Here is a 22,459-nt window from a genome sequence, read left to right as displayed (position 1 = left end):
ATCATTCGGTTGCCCCAGTGACATCCAAAGAGAGCTCACCCAATCACAGACGCGGCTCGAGGATGCGTATCCAAGAGGAGGATAATGCGCCGGATGCTGTTGCTATGGCAACGCTGCATTTTGTTGCTGCCGTCCAAATTTGAGAACGCTGAATAAATTCTGCTTAGCCATATAATAGGCTGAATATTATTTACTGATAACCCGGACGCTACAGTGTCTGGAAAATGATTCACTTTACTTTAAGTTGACGATCTCTACAGCACACTATTAGAAGCAGATCATTCATCCAAATTTGTGGAGCAATTTAAAAAAAACATGACCTGCTTGTTGTCTTTTGTGGGTAGGAGACCAATCCAGCGTTCTCTGCAAGAAATTTAAAAAAGCAAAACTACATTAAACTTTAAACTATCACCTTAAGAGAGATTATTTTATTGTGAATCGATTCATTCAGGTTGTGTTTTTGAGCCAGATTTCTACTTTTACTTCTTTTATGAAAACAGAATTCAGTAAATGCAAAAATCCTTACTTTTGGGGTCTGAGAATGACTCAGACAATTACATAATCAGTACAAAATCAAACAACACAGCTCACAGCACAGCATTTACTTGACATTTATTTATTTGCGATATTAGATTTTACACAATTTTGAATTTACAGGAACAAAACGATAAACATGAAATGCTTAATTATGCACAAATAAAATTATTTTCACAAATCTTCAAATAAAAGGAGGGACATTTTATGTTCAGGCCAGAATGGAGCCAAATGACACTGGCATGACAGCTTCATCAGAAGTCTGTTACGTTTTAATGTAACAATTTATGTCAGTCTTATCAGCATCAAGCCTTTCAGGGTAGTGTCTGAGTTTGTTTTACAATCTGTCATTTTGGCCTTAAACGAAAAATATTCATGTGGCAACAATTTTACAAAATGGTTGAGTGAAATTATTTTTAGTTAGTGGACAACGCTGAATTCATAATTACTGAACAGATGCAAACTTAGGAATAGATCAAAGATAAGGCAAAGTTCACAATAAGCATATCTTCTCAGTGGTCTGACTGTTGAGAAAGTGCTTGAGAAAAGTTTCCGTCAGTCAGACCAAACATTCTTACACCTCTGTATGCACATGACAGTTGAGCCTTTTGCCAAAAGGTGAAACAAACATTCAGAAATATGCCTTTTTGCAGGGATAATAAATTAGGGAAACTTTTCATCTATCTAATAACAAACAAAACTTTGAAAAACTTTTGCCGCTTAACCATCAGGTGACTTTCTGTTCTGACTTCTGAAAGTTTAGCTCACTCTGTGGTGGATTATATTGTTGTTGCCAGATGTTAACATGCAGTGGAAACTACGTAAAACACAAAAATCAAACTAGAAACTCTTTTGTATGCACCGGATCACTTACAGTGTTTCACCATGGCATAGTAAAGTCAAATATTTAACAGTTAAATCCAATGTGTTATTGTGAGGAGGAAAAACGCTTTACTTTCACCTACAAAAATACAGTTTTTACTCCAGACTGCCTCAGCAACAAATCAAAACAATTAAATTAAACTATTATTACACTATTGTGAAAATTAGTTTTTCATAAAATGTGGCCTGTACAATACACTTTTGTACATACAAAGCAATTCTATGGCCTTGCTCATACAAAGGTTTGTTGTCCCATACAGGTGACAAGGCAGTGACAAGGAGGAAATGTTTTAAGCTTCTCTTTGCTCCAACATTTGATCCCTCGACACAGACGGCTTTACATAGGCTAAAACAACAGATCAAGGCCCTTTGAGGACCCTCCAGCAGAGCTAAAGTCAGTTTAATAAATTACATTCATCGTAAAATAGAGGAGAATATATATATTAAACGTGTTCCTAGCTAAAGATAAACTAGTAAAATATGCAAGTATACTCCATATATTCCATCCAATAATGTGTAAACATTTTCACAAGGAAAATACATAATGAAAATGTTAACAAATGCAATATCTCTTGGTGGATTGTCTGAGATAATCACACATGTGTACACACACGCACATTTTGAAAACGTCAGTCACTTGAACAGACATCGGAAACATTAAAGGAAAGGTTGATATTTTCACACACTGCAAAATAGGAAACTAAAACGTATATAAAAGGTGTTCAAGAGAACATTACATATGTGAGTGAAAACTATATTTAACATCAGTTTTGCTTTTCACTTAACCAGACACAGTGCCCACTCTGTCTGCTCAAAGTTTCAAACAAAGATGGGTAATTGCATATCGTGGTATCAATCATACATTAACTACACTTCACCAAAAAGTCTATTTGCTTGGTTTCTACTTTACTACATAAAGTACTTTACTGTGCATTTAACTAATTAGGAAACATTGTCAGAAACTACTTAATCACCTCAAATGTAAAACAAAATAAAACTAGCTGGATATTCATTCTTACACACTGTACATACAGTACATACAAATCTGAGTGAATGTCACATGAGTGAGAATTAGTAAGACTAAATCTAAACAGGTCTACACGAAGTACTAATGCACCGACATGGCATTGCTAAACATTTCTTTCTAAATGTGACTTAAGTCAAGTAGATTTAATTGAATGATTTTTCACACAAAGCCTTTTAAATATGTTTAGATGTTGTTGCATGCACAATTCATTAGGCACTTGTAACATTCAAATAATACAGTACTGACAACTGACTGTAACATTAAGACTAACAGTTCAACTCGAACTTTACAGGATCACAAGACCTTTAGTCTGAATACAAGCAGTAGTGCTCCCATATTGTTTTACTGAGTTAACTATAATGGCTGTGGAGGCTCTTCTTAGAAACATGGTTTGCTATTTCAAGCTGAACCAGGAGCCAGTTTCACAAAGATACTATAGACTGGCTTGTAGTGTTAGTCCAGCTGGTTACTTATATTTGGTGTCATGCATGTACAAGTGCCCAACCCACATGGACTACGATGACACCAAAAATACTCTGCAGTGGTGATACATTTGTCAGACGTGGACATAACTTCTTACGTTGCATTGCAAAGAGAAGGACGTGGTTTTCTTTCATCTCGAAGAACTCATCAGAAATTAAAGGCATTTTACTGTAGCCCTTAAATCATCATATAATGGGCAATAAAAATCTATTAATATAATAAAACATGGACTTCATCGTCAGTCTTGCCAAATCACATAGTAAATAAATTAATGTAATGCAAGTCAAATAATTTCACAGACTAAAGTAAGACTTAGCTGTTAGCTCTGCTGTTTTCAAGGTAATTATCAGTGACATCTGCTGACCAGTGGCACCAAAGGACATAAAAGAGGAAAACATGGTGCATAATTTGTGATTTGCTAATAATATTGAGGAGCGAGTAAAGAGAAGCGGAAGATTTCAAGTGACTACAGTAATCTGTTGGAAATATACAGCTGTGAGGACTTCATTAGTTGATTTTGTTTGACCATTCTGTCTGACCAATTTTCCCATGAGTCAAACATTTTCTGCTAAGCGGTCTTGTTACTCGGTCAGCCATGTATTTTAGTTTGAAGTCTTAATTTACTCAGAATTAATAGTCCCACTTAAAGGAGTCAAGAACTAGACAGTTTTGTGCAATGGATGAATTTACACGTCTATCTGAAATCTAATTATTATAAGTTTGATCTAAGCCATTGTCAGAGTCTATCTTTGTGAAACCTGCCCCAGAAATGAAAACCACCACATGGATACACCAACAAGCCAATAGTCACCAGAACCTTTGGACTATTGCAAACTATTTTTTTTCAATATAAAAGCAGGGGAATCACTTTGAATCACTGTTGCTTTACTGCCTTTAAGAGGAAAGTATCTGCAGCAAATGGATCATACTGAATTCTCTACCAGCAAATATAATGTATAGTATGTGTAATGCAAAGGCACACCAGGAGGTGGAGCACTGATCCTGTTTTCTGGGGGAAAAAGGGGTAAACAACACAGACTGACTACCCCCAGAACTTCACTTCCATTAGCCTGCTCTTAAATTATATTTTTACAATGTGGACTTTAGATTTAAAATAAGCGCTTTTTATGAGTTAGATGAAATAATTAAATCTGGCACCAGATAAACAATCATTAATGTGAAATTAACTTTCTTAGGTTAAATAAGACATTCAGGAAGAAAAAGAAAACCCCAAAAGACTAATGTGTTGCTCAATATCATGAAGATAAAATTTGAACGAACTCCAATATAGGACCCTTAAACACTGAAAACTGGTCTCAGATGTGTCATGCTCATCTCTTCAACTTGTAAAATTTACATCACTTACAATTGGGAGTGAATTGTATTTCTGTTTTTCAGTGTGTTTCCAGGTTGAATTTGTTGAGAAAAGCTCATTTATGAGGCTCCTATATGCGAACTTGAGACACACTCCATTTCTGCTAATTAAGGGGCTAAGTGGCACCTCTGGCCATGTCAGAATTCATTTTGGGAAATAGAAACCAGGATGTTTTGCACATTACTGAGGATGCATGTTAATTCAGGTGCAAAGACATGTATATACAATAATCTTCTGTGAGGTTTATTTAACACAGTATAATCCTAGTAATTGAGTTATGTAGTTTAGTATCATAGATAAAAGTAATGTCTACAAGTTTTCCATCAGTGATGCTATCAGCATGCAGCTTGTTGTATGTGGCGTGTGGTGTTAACAGAGTATTTACATAGTGGCTGTTTGGAACCTTTAACAGCAGCAACATGGCACTGACTCCTGTTTCTGGTGGTTACTTGAGGATGATCTGTTTCAGAGGCAAAAGACAGTCACTTAGTAGTTTCACACAACAAGCATATACTTGGGTTAAATGTTTTTGTTACATGACAAAGATAATCGAGTGCGCATCAAGACTTACTATCATAATAGATGTAAAATTGCGTTAACCCTAACTACCCTTATTGGTCTTAGTATTTCCCTTAAGTTATTTAAAATCAAAAACAAACTTTTTTGACAGTTTTAATAGCTGAACTATTTCTTCAAAATGAAATATTCCAACTGTTGTTTATGATTTTGTACACATTACACCTACATTTTGTTGGGACACTATTTTGTTTTTTGTTTTTTTTTGTTTTTTTTTGTTTAAACATTAAGTTCTGTATAAGCTGATATGACACTACAAATACAGAACAAAAAATTGAGGTAAGAAGAAGAACATGAATAAAATAAAGAATACCAATGTTTCCTCTAGAAGCTTCACTCAATTAAACCATCAAATGTTTTAACCTGGGCTGCTGAGACCACCAAAATATAAAATATAAATAATACAAATATCTAAGTCATCACTCCACACTTCATCACACATCACAGGTCTGAAAGATTTCTCATTACAAAGTACCATGTACAAAAAGAAAAATCTGATCAGGTTAATACACTACATGCTAATATTAACTAATTAATATAACCTGTATTATGGGAACCTTAGCTACTCTTGTGTTGTATTTGCACCTCATTTATTGAATAATGAAACAGACACTGACATCGAACAAAGCAGAAGACATGCAATAAAGAATATATGCAAAACCACTATTTGCAGATGGAAGACCTCTATATAAGTGTTGTTTGTCAAAAGGGAAAGGGGTGAGATGCAGCCTAGTAATTCTACTGTAGGTCTACAGGTAAATGAAGCTTAATGATAGGCAGTGCAAGCAGGGCAACGCTATGCTGACAAAGCAGCTCCCCTGATTTAAAGATGAAGCACTTAGTCAGAGCTCAAGGATTTATGAGAGAAAGCTTTAAAAAGGAGCAAACCTGATTGGCTGTTGCTGTTGCTGCGTAGGGGACACTTGTGGCAGGAGAAGTTGCTGCAGAGACAGTAGCAGGCGTAGCACTGTACATCATGGGGACTTTTTCAGGAAGGGAACCATGTAAGCAATGAAAAGGGAGGTGGAGCATTATGGTAACAACAGCAATGTTTCTCTCTCTCTCTCTCTCGCCAGGCAAATACATAATGAAATTAGCAGCAAGCCATCATTGGGTTAGACCAGCAGATGGCATACGATCACACAGCAAAGCAAGACAGCAGGGGAGAACATAAAAGGAGGGCTGATAAGAGATAAAATGAGGAAATCTGTTCATTGTTTGACATCCCAAAATGGACAGTACGTACAGTACTACCACCAGACATGAGCACAGTGGTTTTATAGTATATCTAAGGAGTTTTGATAATGTAAAATTTTTAAGAGTATAACAAACACTGAAGTAAATCTCAGGGATGCTGATCAAATTTCCTAATCCGAGGTGAATGGCAATTCTACAAACAAAATCCAGCAAAATACTTAAGTTTTTTTATACTCTGCTTTGACTATTTGGAATAGTGTTACAAGCAAGTGTACATACAAGGCTTGGTGATAAAAAAAAAGAAAGAACACACAAATATGTAACATAATCAAAAATATTTATAGAAAAAAAAAGTCAAATTATTTAATGTGGATTCCTGATGCACACTTTTGTTTTCCTATGCTGTGAAAACAATAATATCTTATACAAACATAATTATGCTTCACCTGTGTTTTCCATTGATTATGAGACTTAGCTTATAAAAATTAAGGAAGGCACCTACCAACGCTGTTAGCGGGAGTCATGCACAACACAGAACCTGTGTGATTATCAAATGGAAAGAGAGGGTTTGTTTTAGCATCAGTGGGATAAATACTGGTCTGAGCCCACATACAGTAAATACATTTTTAGCTCAGTGGACATACACAAAAAAACACCCATAGCAGTAAGAGTTATGTTTTCAGAAAAATGCAGGTTAAGTCAACTTGTCACTTTGTGGTGGGACTGCTGTCAAAATGTCAACTGTGAAAAGAACTCTCTTTGTTTAGCTTTGAATCCATAACAAGTTTAAAGATTACCTGTGGGATAAAATGCTGCAGAGGGCTGCTGCAGCTGTGCATTGGCCAGAGCCTGTTGGTAGTGCAAAAAACTGGGGCTGAGGAGAGAGCTGGCCCAGCTGCTCTTCTCAAGAGCTGGTCTCTTTGGTAGGGGTTGTAGGACGCTGTGGGGAAAGGCCTGAAAGCGATAACAGAAGACATAAAACACCAATACTAAAACCCTAATTTCCCTTCTCTCTCTCTCTCCAGCTGTTCAGCTACGTTTTACACACTCTTAATATTTAGTGTTCACCACTACAAGCACACAACCACACAATAAAGGTGAATGTTATCACATGATGGGGGAAAAAAAAATCAAGCACAGTTGTAGAATACAGATTATGAATGGAATAATGAATTCACCAAAATTTAACAAATATCTGTCAACTTAAGCACTTAAAGATATTGATGTCGACTGTGTGCAGAAAGACTATATGAGACTTGAAGAAGCCACAATGACAAAAAATGAAAAGTTTTTACAGTACAATTAATAGCTACATGCAAAGCAAAAGGTGAATATACCAGGTCTACAGTTGCCTCGAGGGGTCGCTTCATTGCTTTGGCAGTCGACTGAGTCTTTTAATAGCAGGCAGCGAGCACATGATGGCAGTGGGCCAATGGGATTCAAGCGTATTAACATACAGGTAACAGCAAGCAGCGGTGCATCATGGGGGACAGCATTGCGGATAGGTGAGAGGGGGAAAACAAAACAAAATAATCTGAATGTAGTATACCACATAAAACACAATATGCATGCACAGTAACCAAAATAACTGATTAAAGGAAACACTAACTTAAGATTTCTGAATTAGTAGTTCAACATAATGAGTAGCTTTGGCATCCACTATTTATAATGATATGGTACAATCCTGTGAACTGTTTACACTGTATATCGATCACCTTGTTATTATTACTTGATCAGAGATTTTCATTATAATCAAATACTACCACTATCATGATGCAATCAGTGTAACTATAGGCATTGTATAATTTTGAAATACATACATTGATTTTACACTTTTAAGGAATAATGTAATGCACAGTAGCACAGATTTATTTTCTATTGCTGTCAACTGAAAGATGACTTGGGAGTTGGCAAAAAGAAACACCACTAACCCTTTGCTTGGGATATAAAAACAAAAACAAAAACGTATCTACATAACTATTTTTATAACTATTATACATTTTTTATGTATAGTTAGTTTTGTGATCTTGAAATACAACCTGAAACTGAAAATATAAGCTATAAGAAACTATAAAAAGACGATGCACATGAAAAATAAGGCAGCTGGTCTAAGGAGGGCAAAGAAGCACAATACTAAAAAAACATGGCTCCAGTATAAAATCAGAGCACAGTTAATTTTTACAGTGTAGTATTAACAACATAATATGTTTTCTGATAATGTATTTTCTGCAAACTAAAACACATTTGAAGTGTTTACAGAAGGATAAAGGCTCTGTCTTACCATGGCTGCAGCTGCGGCCTGGGCTGCAACGGCTGTCTGACTGACTTGTTGTTGACCGGATTTGATTTTGGCCTGCAAGTGTGCAGGCGGGTGAAAATACTTGCACTTCTCCCTGGAGCAGCGGCTCTTGATATAGTCCATGCAAACTGTGACTGTGTTATCGGTGGTGTCAATCATCGGACTGTCGCTGGGGTGAGCAAATCGGCAATCTGTCTCCCCTCTTGCACAGTTTCCCCGCTGAAATTCACGACAAACCTGAGAGGAGCAATTAGAAAGAAAGAGAGAGGAATTCAGCTCTCAGCATTAGGCCATAATATGCGTAGCTGCATAAGTACCGATATTTTATTTATGTTAAATTACTCCTTGTGGTGCATGGCTACCTCTAGTTTGTCTGTACGCTGCAGCTTCTGTGAGGGAGAAGAAGAAGAAGAAGAAGAAGAAGAGGAACTCTGGACCGTGACAGGCGGGCTCCCAGGAACAAGAACTGGGGTGCTGGGGAGGATGTCTGAGGGAACAATACTCATTCCATGGCTCAAAGGTGTCATGTATGAACCGTAACCAAGACCGGTACTTGTGCCAAGTCCCTATATAATGGAAAAAAAATTGGCTTTGAGGGAAGGTGTTATATATTAGAAGTGAGACAAGCACTATCACCTAACACAGGAAACTAGTGGAAGGGATTCATTACGAGCACCTTACCACAGGCTGCAGACTGGGTCCAGGGATCACAAGCTGCATCTGTTGGGCGAGTACAGCTGCCGCGGTCTTCTGCTGGATGAGATTATTGCGTCCATTTATCTCTAACTGGGTTTTTAAGTGTGAAGGTGGATGAAGATACTTGCAGTTTTCTCTTGAGCATCGACCCTGGATTCCGAGAAAATAGAAAAGGCATAAAGAGCACTGAAGATCGCAGGCAGGTAATCCTTATTATGAAGTGTTGCAGTTACTTTTTCATCAACATAACTGATAGAAATGTCACAGAGTTATCGAATTTAAAGCGTATTAGCTTTTGCTTTTATCAAAGCCCTATTACATTGTCCAAAAGGATTTTAATATGAGCACAGAACTATAGCAGTTAAAGGCTGCTTCAGCCCCATGAGCAACACGAAGAGCTTCAAGGCACAATTCCTACTGTAGAGTTAATCATCATGGTGACTTTTTCTGCACCCCACTCCCACTTCCACTCCTCACCCCCATGTACCGAGTCAGTGGAGTCATCAATGTGCTGATCTACATGGTGTGATAGCTGGTTGGCTAAAATCAAACCTTTCTGCATAGCATTGACTACTGCTGTTAGGAAATCTTGCTGAAGCATGCACAAAACCTTGCTTGTAGCGTAGCCTTGTAGTGTAGCCTGGCAGAAAGCACCTACAGTGGCTTCAGAAAGTATTTAAACCCCTTCACTTCAAAATTTTTTAAAACATTTTCTTAAAACAGGTTTTCACTTTGTCATTATGGGTTATTGAAAGTAGACTGATGGGCAAAAATGGCAATTTTATCCATTTAAAATTAAATGTACAACACAATAAAGTGTGCAAAAAGTGAAGAGATCTGAAAACTTTCTAAAGCAACTATAAAACTTGAAGGACCCCTAATGAAGGAGGAGGAAGACATTTTACTTTGAATTTACAACAGTCTCTAAGATCTGACTTCAGACTGACTCGAAAATACTAAAACAATTCTACTTAAATAGTTATTATTTCTTGGTTATTGTCGGGTATGTTATAAAGCCTTGGACATAAATGGTGTGCTGCAGAATCATCCAATATAGAAGTAATACAATGGGCTGTAAAGAGTATGATTGAGATGAAGAGTTACTGAGTTATCAGTTATTGATTCACAGTGCTCTCTTTATGGCTACACTGCAGCTATCATGAGAGAAGTTAAGATAAAGCTGACTGGCTACATAAGACATCCCTGAACTTGTCAGCTGTGAGAATCCACTGGTGATTTTTTTTATATTTCCACAGTCGCATTTATTAAACTTGAGGATTACGACTGCCTTTTAGACTTTAAAGTGTGCCTGCCAATGTAATTTCTGCCAGTCCAGCATCTGTATTAGCCTAATGAGAGGTCAGCTTCCTCCATCCTACATATTCAAATCCTTCAATCAACTTCAATCATTTCACCTCATTTACATTTCTCCCAAGTGATTTAGTTTAATTATATTTTGTGATTGTCAAAGCAGGTTTATCTGTTATTAATATCTCATTACAGTATACACTGGCAATGGGTTCGTATGCCACAGGTAGGGAGATCGCTAACTACTGTGTTTTGACAGTATTCAGCTTGTTCATAGTTTAGAGAGGATAGTTTTGTGAGGACTGTTTGCCAGTGTCTGCTCTTTCAAAGAGACATGGGTTGCATAAGAGATGTGGTTCTCATTAAAAGAAATCTCATTAGCAATGCCTGCGACTGCTGAAGTTTACTTCTAATTTGGATGAAACAGAGTTTAGTGAAGTAAGGAGCAGATTTGCTCACTTCTCTGCAGTCTGAGAGGTATCTTCTGCTATAAAACACTCATAAGAGAAAAACAAGAAAAAGCTCCATTTTTTTAAAAAAAGAGTCTTTAAAGAGAAAGAGCTGAGTGGTTGACATCCTTCGCTTGTGCCTAACATTCTCAACTGATCTTTTTGAAAGACATGACGTACTATTTAAACACCAAGGCATGTGCACATTCTTGAGCATAACAAAGTTAACTCTGTTAGGAGTAACTGGCGAATGGCTAGAGAATTTTGACAGCAATTGTTTTGATCTGTGATTCCTGTTCACAAGCTTGAAATGAACAAATCACATGGCAGTAAAATGCCAACACTGGAGGAGCCAAAACAGCTAAGTAAGAGGAAAACAATATTTGTTTAGAAACCACAACTTGGACAGCTAGCTCTATTTGCCTTTAAATAAACAAAAGATGAGGGTGAGTAACAGTTATTGAGTTAGTACCAGCTGACAGGATACCAGTAGAGATGTCAGTAACAGATATTTAATCAGTCCTTAGACAAAAGCTTATTCATAAAGAAGAGCTGGGGTGTCGTCACATGACTGCAGCAGCTACAGATTTTCTTGCTGACCTCTTCTTACCATCATTACAACAGACTGTAATTCTTCTTGTCTTTCTGAGGATTTGAGATCTTTAAACTATCTCTAAAGAAAACTAAGTTAAGTTCATTTAAAGGAGTAAAAAAGGAATAAAAATGATTTATTATTTTAAGACCACCAGTAGACGATAACAATTCAAATTCAAATAATGCACTGGAAAGAGGTTAGTTTTAAAAGAAAAATGAGAGTGAACTGCAGAGCAGTTTTGATCAATTCACAGCTACAGTTTAAAAATATTCATCAATTCTGACAAAATTGATTTTCATTGATGTTGACTGAATTTCAGTATATGTGGGTGGGTTATTCCTGTGAGCATTTTAATCATGTTTTCTAAGGGCGTTTGTGCTTCTCAACCATCTCTCGAGTTTGTTACGTCGGTTAATCTGTTCCGTCTAATCTATTTAAACAATCTTCAAGATGAACAATAAATACAGTTTTTAGATAAAGGAATATGTTGCTACTTCATGTTAATCCTTTCAAGCCCTTGACCACCAGGGCAGAGACAAGCTGAGTATAAACTGCCTGTGGTGAGGAGATAAGACGATGACTCAACATGAGAAAAATCCTGGGGGCAAAGCTGTATTGTCTTGTGATAGTGATGTGAGTGAGGAAAGAATCAACCCTGGCCTCACACGAGAGGACTGAGCGATCTGGAGAGTTAAAGATCCAGATTTAATTCTTTATGGTCTATAAAGATAAGTGCTGAGAACGAAATCTGACATTTTTTTTACTGTATTTCTGGAAAAGCATGGTATGACCTATGTTTGGAGATACACTGTTATCCTGGAATTTTTAAGGAAATCAGTTACCTCAGATCTTTTAACTGAAGTCTACTTGTCAAAAGTGCATATATAATGGAAGATTAAGCTATGAGATTGCAGTTTTGCTCTGTGATTTCAATGAAACTGGTTGTAGGTGCAGCTGAGCTCAGAGGGGGACTTTATTTAAGAGTTTAACACTAGGCAGATTAAAGACTTTAAGGGGACAGTGACTTGCAGTGCAGAAATCTTGGATTATAATCAAGGATTCTCTTCTAAACTAACTCTCAAACACACACACTTGTAACTCATGTTACTGTTGTTAGTGCAAGTTAGCTTGGCAGATCTAAAGGTTTAACTGTATTGTATCAGATGAGCTAGCTAGATAGCTTTAAAAATGAACTGAACTGGCATCCCTGAGAGCAGTTTGAGCTGTTGCAACAATTTATAAACTTTTCAAGGAAAGTACAAGAGTTGCAAAATAATGTGGAAAAGGATTTTTGACATAAGTGAAAGCATGCACTCTGGAACACAGGCAACATCATAGAAAATTAAATTTTTCATGATTTTGCCCATCTATTAAGTTTCCTTTATACATGGGCAAAATTTTCACTTGGTAAAGGATCATTAACCTGTCAATGACCATGGCGTGTGCAATATTTCTTACCTTCAGTGAGTCAAAGCAGGCAATTACTCTACCATTTTCAACTTGGCAGCTCTTTGGTGGATGAGCAAATTTGCATTCCTCATCCCTACGAGAACAGTTCCCTCGCTGAAACTGTCGACAGACCTCCAGGGTTAGCCATTTTGTGTCTCTTACCGAAGAAATGTTCAATGCCATGTTCAGACGTTTTAATCATACATTAAATTTTAAAAGTCAGTCTTATTGTCATGCGCCTCATACACTAAAAACTGTAGGTTGACTGCAGGTGCAAAGTCCTCTTTTAAGACAACCGGGTGAGTCCTCCATCAGCTGGAACCGAAAGATCAAATGGCCATTTGGTCATTATTCTCCGTCCTCTTATTCTCTAATATTATGGCTCTAGCACTCTTTTAGGTGCTGGAGTGCAAAGTGGTGGCAAAGGGCTTTTAGCTGAGGTATCCTTTGTTGGTGCTTGAGTCTGAAGAGAGCACAGACACAGACCAATGTACAGGGACCAACTTCAAGTCGGGGATATCTTCTCAAAGGCACTTTCTGTTGGTGATCTGTAAGATAAGAACATGATTATTACTAAAATTGTATTTGAAGAAACACTGCAATTTACAGTATGATTAGTCTGCAGTTGACATATTTAGGGATACTGAATGTCTTTGGGTTTTGTAGTCTTGGTTGGATAAAACAAAATGTGAAGACATCACCATTGACTCTGGGGAGTAATAATGGCCACTGTCACAATTTTCCACTTAGACTAAACAATTAATCGGTTAATAAAGGAAATAATTTGCATATCAATCAATAATGAAAATAATCTAGACAATCAAAACACCAGTGGTAACAACAATGACAAACTAAGACTTTCAAAATGATAAAAACTAAAATAAATTTTAGAGAAGACAGAAATTTTAGAGCAAAGCAGGATTATATCTAGATGAACAAGCTATCAAGCTACCTGGAGGCTAAGTCTGTGTTCATGCCGACAATAGCCTGCGTCAAAGTCTCCTTATTCATTTCAGTGAGGCCACTGTGTTGTACAGCAAGGGACACAATGCACAAGGCTCTGGCAATAAATGAACATGGTTAAGAACTTGGAAACCCCCTCGCCCTTAATACTGGTAGAATATTAGAAATTCCTACAGTCTGCCAGCAAAACATGCCAGACACAAGAAATATGCCAGATGCAGAAAATCATGTTGTTAGATCCCCACAAAGCACTACAGTATATGGACAAAGTTCAACTCCTACATACCTGTCAATACAGAATTTAATATGTTATTTTTCAGCCTTAAGGGAACATGAATACAGACCACCATATGTATGTTTGCTTTTTTTCTCTGAAAGTGATAGATTTTTGACCAAAGCCAATAATCTCCCCCTCTCCCTCTGAATTAAACTAAATAAGCAGCTGCCACTGAATCACACGCTGAAACTCTAAATGCTACAAAGTACTTAAATGATGCAGGAGAGTGTTGTAGTGTTGTGCATGTCATTAAAGAAACCATAAACATGAAGTAACAAGTCAGTTCAGTCTCAGTTATTTCTTCCTCACCATTTTGTGGGCAAAAACATTCACTATATTATTAAAATCAGCTGACAGCCTGTCTTCAAGTGTTTTTTCCAGCCTTATATTGTAGTAATTAGCATGTAATTAGCAAAGAACACAGATGTCAAATATGGTTGTTGTTGAGTAACAACCAGGTCTGCACATTAATGTAAAATGTAAAAGATTTCTCCAGGCTATGCTTCTTCAGTAAGTATGTTAGCATGTTGCACACAAATAGCCACAGTTGCTGTGCTTAAAACTGCATTTCATCTTAATCATACTTTTAACTGTTTTAATAAGTACTTTCTCTCTATCCACTACAGTCTGTTTTCAAATATATTACTACTCTCCATTTGCCAGTGGGACAACATGAACTCTTGGTGCGAAATTGCTTCAGTCAGATATGTTGACTCTAGACCAAAGCACATACAGAATGAAAGAGAAGCAAGACAAAGCTTAAACACACATGGTGTTGGGAGTTAAACACACGACAGAGTAGCCAGACCTGTACACTAAGTGGTAAAACACACAGGAAGCTGCTGAGCAGACAGAAAAGCTGGTTAACCCATGAGCTGAATAAATCTGTGTGAGAGCTGAAAAGTTTCCCCACTGAGAGCAATTAACAAGGCCTATGACTGTACAAAAACTCAAAAGGTACAAATTTAGAGTAAACTCTGCTGTTGTTAACCCAGATCTTCCACTGTAACAGCCTCTGAGCCTTACTGCATGCTCTCCCACGGCATACTGCAGCAAATTCCTTTAGGCGCAAATCAGGAAACGGAGCAAGAAAACCTACCTCTCTCACGTCATGCAGCCCTAAAGAACTTCTGTCCCAGACTGAGAATCTGGGATATAGCTACAACTTTAGAGAAGCTTTGTGAAGATGTAGACAGCAACAACAGCTTTTATTCCACTCTCTGTCCAGGAGATTCAGAGACCAAAGATTTTCTCTTCACAGCAGTAAAAACAGACTGTCTGTTCAACTCTGGCTGAAAACATTTCCAGCCACCCCCTTCCTGCCTAGGTGCCGGCCTCTGGGAAGACCCTCCCAGTCAGACATTGGCCAATAGAAAATCAGAATCTGGTATACCCTGTGAAAGCTGGCTGCACAGCTTGGAGAAAGATACTGTTGGCAGTTGACCCTTTATCTATGAATAAACTTAGATTATGTAATGGATAAAGATGTTGTCGTAACACATAAGTTCATAGCAGTTAATTTAAAAACTCTGATATTTACATCAAAGTATTACCAGCACTGAAACATAAATTCAGAACAGTAGGAAGCCACTGCTTCTGAAATGAGAGGATTTGCTGCCTAAGTATTTTTGAGGTTTGCACCATTGGTTGAACAAAACAGGCATTGTGAAGGAGCACTTTGGGCTATGGGCAGTTGTGATGACATTGATCACAATTTTCTGACTTTTTACAGACCAAACAAACAAACAAACAAACAATCAATTAATTAATTCATAATGAAAATGATCATTAGACGCAGTTATACATAAAACTACTAGGTAAAAAAAACAGCTCCACCTCAGTCAAATACATCATTAAAAGGCAGTTTACACCTTCACCTTCACCATCAGTAATAATAATCTGCTTTGAGTACTTTTACTTGTGATACATGACTTTCACTTGAATATTTTTACAGCGTGATATTTGTATTTTTACTTAAGTAATAAAAAAACCTGACTACTTCCTCCAGCCCTGCTAATAAACTGCGACAGTCATTTAACCTGACAGTGTAGCATCATAGTACCTTGCTTGTATAGTTTGTTACTTCAAAGGGCTGGTTTAGTCTCTGTTTTGCTTTCTCATCCACCGTCTATTTTAGCTGGCTATACACAGCCACATGGCTGGCAGGCTAAGTGCACCGCTGTCATGAGCTAACACTGTACAGTACATCAACATGAACATTTATTAGCTCACGTTAGCCTCACTGTTAGCCGAGGAGTGCACCTGCTTACCTCATCATCCCAGAGGATACAGCTATCTCGCACCAGCTAGAGCAGACGACACGGGAGCACAACTGAACTGACGAAAACGGGGTGTCAAGTGTTCCCGAAATGTCTGTTCAATACACCATTTTGTCCTTACTCTGTTCGCGGAATTAAAGCTTGTTATTCCGTCTACGTGCCCGACGTCGTGTCTTCGTTACTTTATAGCACAGCACAGATTTAAGCAACAAGCTTCTGACAGCTTACTGTACGACCGTCAGCTTGATGTCATGACGGGGTTTCCCGGGGTGCGCTAAGTATCCTTGGAGGGTCAATAATTCAATCTATGACAATGGCAATTTAACAAATAACAACTTACTAAAATATTAGACGCATTAAGTTGTTTCAACCGCTTCAGTAATTGGAATAGAGAAGTCACTGTATAGTTATATCTCCAAATATCCCCCTACGGCCGCGAAGTGGTATGATCCACATGAATGCCACTAGGCTAAAAGGGCAACGGTTTGCTTGTTACCAAGGGAACAGCAATAAAACCATGTGAGATTTTCTAGATTAGTTTAATGACAACACGCTTTCACGCACACATATAAAAATAAAATTAACGGAATATATCAATATAGATTGGACAAAGATATTATTTAGTTAAAATCCTCATTTCTTTGCAATGTAAGAAGGCTAATGAAACAGCCCATGAGGCCTGCACAGCAGCGGTTCTACATTGAATTACTCCCTGGGCGCCCCCCCCCAAAAAGGAAAAGACATTTAACACAAACAGCCATGTTTTAACAATATTTATATTATAACAATCTCCAACTCCAACATTGCCAAAACAATTTAGAAATTAAAATGATCAGAAATTAAATAAATATACTCTATTTATACTATATATATAAAAGTGAATGCAAAAATATACACAACCACACATAACAGCAGAGAATAACAGTAATATAAAATAAAAAGATAATTTTATTATTTTAGAATAATAAAGAAAATAAAAGAATAATATACAAATAAAATACAGAATAAATATTCTGAATAGCACAAATCCTTCATCACACAAATGAAAACACACTAAAGGAAATTTAATTATAACACTATCAACAAAAACTAACAAACTAACAAACAAAGACTAAAACTAAAACCTGACGTTTCTGGCCTTTCTTGATGCAAAATCATCAATAATGTCATCATATGAAACCTGCTCCCCTATTGAGTGATTGATACTGATGACAGTAAGGCCAGTGGGCCATTTCTGAGACATGGTTAACATCAGGTATCAGGTACGACTTGATCAACTTTAGCCACTCCCTTCTGTCATGGTGCTGCTTTATACACACCCCTCAATACCCACAATGCCCGCCGCCACTCCCTTCTGTCACGATGCTGCTTCATCAATAGATCTATGAAGCATGCTGTCCTCCTCAGAAATTCCAACTGTTAAATGAGAATAAATGCAGTTAAATCACAGAAACTATCAGGATTTCAATGATTTTTTTTTTTTTTGAAAGCAAACTTACTTTTCTTGTTATCTGTGAAACTAATCTGCTGGCCAATGGGATGATCATCATATGACTCCTTCTTGACAAAGTTGAGAGCAGGTTCCCTCTCCATCAATCTATTGCCTACCGACAAGACAGGTGACAAACAGCTATGAACATAAAAATCATTCAGTCCTCTCTGTTCGCTAAAGAAGTTATTGCACTGAAGATGAAAACCAAAACCAGTTGGTAAATGATCCACTGGCTTGTACTCCATGCTTGTCATAGCAGCAGGCTCCATTGTGTCTTTTCTGTGTGAGAGGTGTTTCTCTTCTCTCCAAAAGTCCATACACCAGTCCTTTCCAAAAACTCTATTTTTATAGAGTTTATAATTGTAGGCTCCTATAGAATGAAGGAAAAAGGAGGAAGGCTAACTTCTGCTTCATTTACCTCCTTTTATTGCTGCCATAAAAAAAGCTGTATGGAAAACTTGGTAAGTCTAATGTGTCTTATAGAAAGAATTAAAAGCCAGTTGAACAATCTGGGAGACAATGAAAGTAGCAATTCTAACTTGTGGCCAGTAGATGTCAGTCTTCTCTACACTATATTATTAAAAATCTTACGAACCAAGAGGCTCATTATGAGGGATATGGTTGGCTCAGAAACTCAACAGTGAGGTGTTGGTTTTGTGATGCAAGCTGTATCACATCCTGTGCTCACCAAGGGTGTGTAATGTGGGTAAATAGATGACCTGCATGTTAAAAATGGGAATCAATACACTTCAGTATTCATTCCAGAGTCCTGCTCTCTCTGTTCTGACCATCTCTTCTTAGGCAAAAGACTAGCTTCACCAGGTTAGCTCAGCCTGGGTCAGAGATACAAAATGAATGTGAACATTTAGAAGTATCAAAAGCAAACTAAGTACTTTTATTTTGATTAAAATATAATTTTGTTATACCAATTTATAATGTAATTTTGTTACACTACACTACACTACACTACACGTTTGTTAACAGCTAGAGTTTGCTTTCAAACCCTGTCATATTCTCTTTTACAGTCTTTTTTGTGGAGCAGAATTGTGACTCAAAAGCACTGATAGATCTGATCTAGTGATTTTTTTTCCCCGTTTCATTTTTATTTTGTCATTTTACTGTTAAAACAACTGAATTCTCCCTTTTATCTCATCCAGATGTCTTAAAACCTGTTTTTCCTTTTGTGTACTAGCATTTGGTATCAGGCATCAGAATTTATGCTGACAATAAAAGCTAAGTAGAACACTCTCTTTGAGCTATGCTGTTTTTTTTTTTTCTTTTTTAAAATCAAGTCATTATAGCCTATACATCCTACAGTTAAATACTGATGATAATAAAGTCATAGCATCTGGATGGAAATGACTTGCTGCAGTCACTAGCTAAAATGCTGAGTTAGCCATCCATACTGTACAACCTGAGGGGAAGCATAAGGTTCTGTATGTCAGTAGATAGGGAGATTTATGTAAATTGTGTCTTGGAAAACACCAAGTTATCTCAATGTAAGCACTGAGGCACTTTGGCTGAATGGTGAAGGGAAGTAAAAGTACTTTCCTGGTAAAATTGTGGCACTTGTTAATGCTGAATCAGTGATCTCAAAACAGTCACATAATTAGTTTAGGCTATTACATTTCACTGCTTTTCAGAGTTAATGTACCAAATACCTATATGACAAGTCTTACTTTGGTGGGAGCATTGCCATGTAGGCATTTAAAAATAAGTTTCAAGTTGGAATCACTTATGAAGCTGAACATACTGTGTTTCTCCAAGATGTGACAATGATGCCATCTCATTGGTGTTTTTTTGTCCATGATTTTTATTGTCATGTTATATAGTAATATTCTATGGGTGGGTTTTAATCATTTTAGGGGGGCTAAATGTAGACACTTTGTCATACATTTTCTGTCCCATTTGGCGCTTGGTCTGCCATGCCCGCCGCCACTCCCTTCTGTCACGGTGCTGCTTTATACACACCCCTCAATACCCGCCGCCACTCCCTTCTGTCACGGTGCTTTTTTATACACACCCCTCAATACCCACAATGCCCGCCGCCACTCCCTTCTGTCATTGTGCTGCTTTATACACACCCCTCAATACCCACAATGCCCGCTGCCACTACACTCAGGGGACTTAAACAACAAGGAGTACTCTGGTTGACAACACATATCCTCCGGGCACTCTCTTCCTCCTCTCTCAGGCTGTGCAATGCCCCCCAAGCAGGCCCGAGAGCCTGTGCACTCTCATCTCAGTCAGGGTGCCATTTATACATGCATATGCTGCTGGGGCATGCTGGGAGATGGGGATGGCTCCCACATTCTCCATAAAGCCAGCCACCACCCTGAGTCAGGGTGCTGTCTATACATGCATATGCTGCTGGGGCATGCTGGGAGATGGGGATGGCTCCCACATTCTCCATAAAGCCAGCCACCACCCTGAGTTAGGGTGCTGTCTATACATGCATATGCTGGGAGATGGGGAGTCTGGATGTCATGGAGCTAGATAAATAGTACTTTTCTGTTTGACTGTACCAGATGATAAAGTGGATGAATTATTGATATGAATTGATAAATTCGTATTCCTACCACGAGTCATCTTGCCGGTGTAGTCCGATCCCTATGTACCGAAGTTACTTTCTCACTTGCACATTTATGCCTTTCTCTGTTTTAATTTTTCTTTGATGCACCCTAAACAACAAATGCTTTGTCATGAGACGCCTTAGAATTTACAATATTGCATATTGACCCTTTGATATGAAACTCCGTGTGAAACTTTCTGCAGATCCGGACCTTCAGACATTCTTACTTCAGAGTAAGGACCATGGAAGAACGGGAAAAGGACTTTTGTCACTCCTCAATTTTATTTTATTACTTTATTTTGCAACTTTGAAAGTTCGTATTTTCAGAACTTTTATAAACGCTTTTATATATATGTATTTATATATTATATTATATTATATCATCCTGGAGAAAATTGCTGGAGAGGTGTGATGATGTGGGGAGGGGTTTTCCCAGGGATAGAAGCGACGGAAGCAAATTGGAGGAGGGTTTTCCCAAGGTGGGGTGGAAGCGAGTTGTAGCAAACAGAGGGAGAGGACATTATTTTCTCACCATTGCATTTTGACTCTTTGATCTGAAACTCTGTCACTTAGCACATGTGTGACACTTTCTGCAGAGAGGGAGCACAAACAGGAGCAGGAGGAGGACCACAGCACATGGAAAGGAGCTTCTACAACCAATGTTTATATCAAGCACCCAAATGTTCACATCAAACACGCACAAATGTTCACATCAAACACCCCTATTTATTTATATTTATTTATATTTATTTCATGTTGTCTTGAAGGGAATGAAAAACAATGAAGGGGGTAGGATGAAGGAAGTTATGTCAGAAAAGAGGCGGGGGATACAGTGGGAGGGTCTAGGAAGTGATGTCATACAGTGGTGGGGATTATGCCACGTGGTGGGGGGTTAGGGGGGGGTCATAAATTAGGGGGTCATAAATCTTTTTGACAGAAGGATGTACTCTTTCTCTCTTGCTTCCACAGTTTGAAGCTACTACCCTTAGCCTCTTCAATACATTTTGAGAAGTAATTCATCTTAGCTATGTGTAGCTCAGTGACAACACTATATATTTTTTGTATTTATTTTTATGTATTTGTTAACACCATGACAGGAGTGTTTAATAGTCAAACATAAAAAGTCTATAACTATAAGTATAGAAATAGGGGACCTTTAAGTTTGATGCTATGCTACAGTTTGCCTGCTCTCAGTAACACATAGAAAATCCAATTTAGAGTCAATGAGCAGCAGGTTTTGTGTTTGGTCACTTTTGGTCCATTGTTCCATTACTGAGCCTTTCAGATCTCAAAGCAGTTTGGCGCTCTTTCAGAATTGTCCCAGTATCATCAACAATTGAGTTTATACTACCAGTGTGTGGGGTCCCCCCTTGCTGACTGAGAAAATAAAAGCAACATGCACCCTGATATCATGACCATTCAATGCATTTATTTCTGATATTTTAAGCAGAATTCACTAATTTTTTTTTTCAAGGTCTAACAAGAAAAATGGCAGATTAAATATTACACTCCAAAAGGCATTTGGACTTTTCATTTCATCACAAGACTTTTAACATGTACATAGAAATTCTTACACCAAGAAAGCTCTCGCCCATTATCACTGAGGTGTTGGTAATACTGGTATTTTCCATCAGGCAAAGCCATTCTTTAGCAACAGTTAAAATCCTATAAATAAACAAATAAATACAGAGAAATTCACAGAGAAATGCGCTTTCATGGAGTGGCAGTACAAGTTCTTTGAAATACTTCTTTAACAAAGTGGCATGTCACACTTTTCTGGGAATGGCAGTATAATTTTGAGTGAAAATCCATGTTGGCTTTTGTTCATCACATTATTTACACCATAATTGGAGAGTTTTCACATCACTAACTTCGAAACTGGTGGAAAGTCTTTTCAGAAGCAGCTTTGGTAAAGCAAACATTTAGAAATCACAGACATAAGAAGCCTAAATTTTAACAGCATACTCTCATTTTATTTATCATTTTTCAATAGTTAAACTATATTC

General features: G+C 37.6%; 1 protein-coding gene across 5 annotated transcripts; it reads right to left on the bottom strand.

Annotated features, from left to right (window-relative positions):
- Positions 1–600: 600 nt before the first annotated feature.
- Positions 601–15,390, bottom strand: LOC121194930 (muscleblind-like protein 2a). Of its 5 annotated transcripts, XM_041058081.1 has the most exons (10): positions 15,210–15,390; positions 12,880–13,418; positions 9,055–9,219; positions 8,736–8,939; positions 8,356–8,610; positions 7,412–7,465; positions 6,872–7,028; positions 6,577–6,612; positions 5,766–5,860; positions 601–4,761 (listed from the first exon to the last, which is right to left on the bottom strand). In XM_041058081.1, exons 2-10 carry the CDS (start codon positions 13,051–13,053, stop codon positions 4,747–4,749), a joined length of 1,155 nt encoding a protein of 384 aa, XP_040914015.1. In that variant the 5' UTR covers positions 13,054–13,418; positions 15,210–15,390; the 3' UTR covers positions 601–4,746. The 5 variants fall into 5 exon arrangements, with proteins under 5 accessions (XP_040914015.1, XP_040914014.1, XP_040914017.1 ...); XM_041058080.1 differs by lacking the exon at positions 5,766–5,860; XM_041058083.1 differs by lacking the exon at positions 7,412–7,465.
- Positions 15,391–22,459: the final 7,069 nt, after the last annotated feature.

The sequence above is a fragment of the Toxotes jaculatrix genome, chromosome 15 (genome assembly GCF_017976425.1).
Source record: "Toxotes jaculatrix isolate fToxJac2 chromosome 15, fToxJac2.pri, whole genome shotgun sequence".
Taxonomy (NCBI): Eukaryota; Metazoa; Chordata; class Actinopteri; family Toxotidae; genus Toxotes; species Toxotes jaculatrix.
The sequence above is the reverse complement of the archived record's forward strand: the minus strand, read 5'-3'. Positions and strand labels throughout refer to the sequence as shown.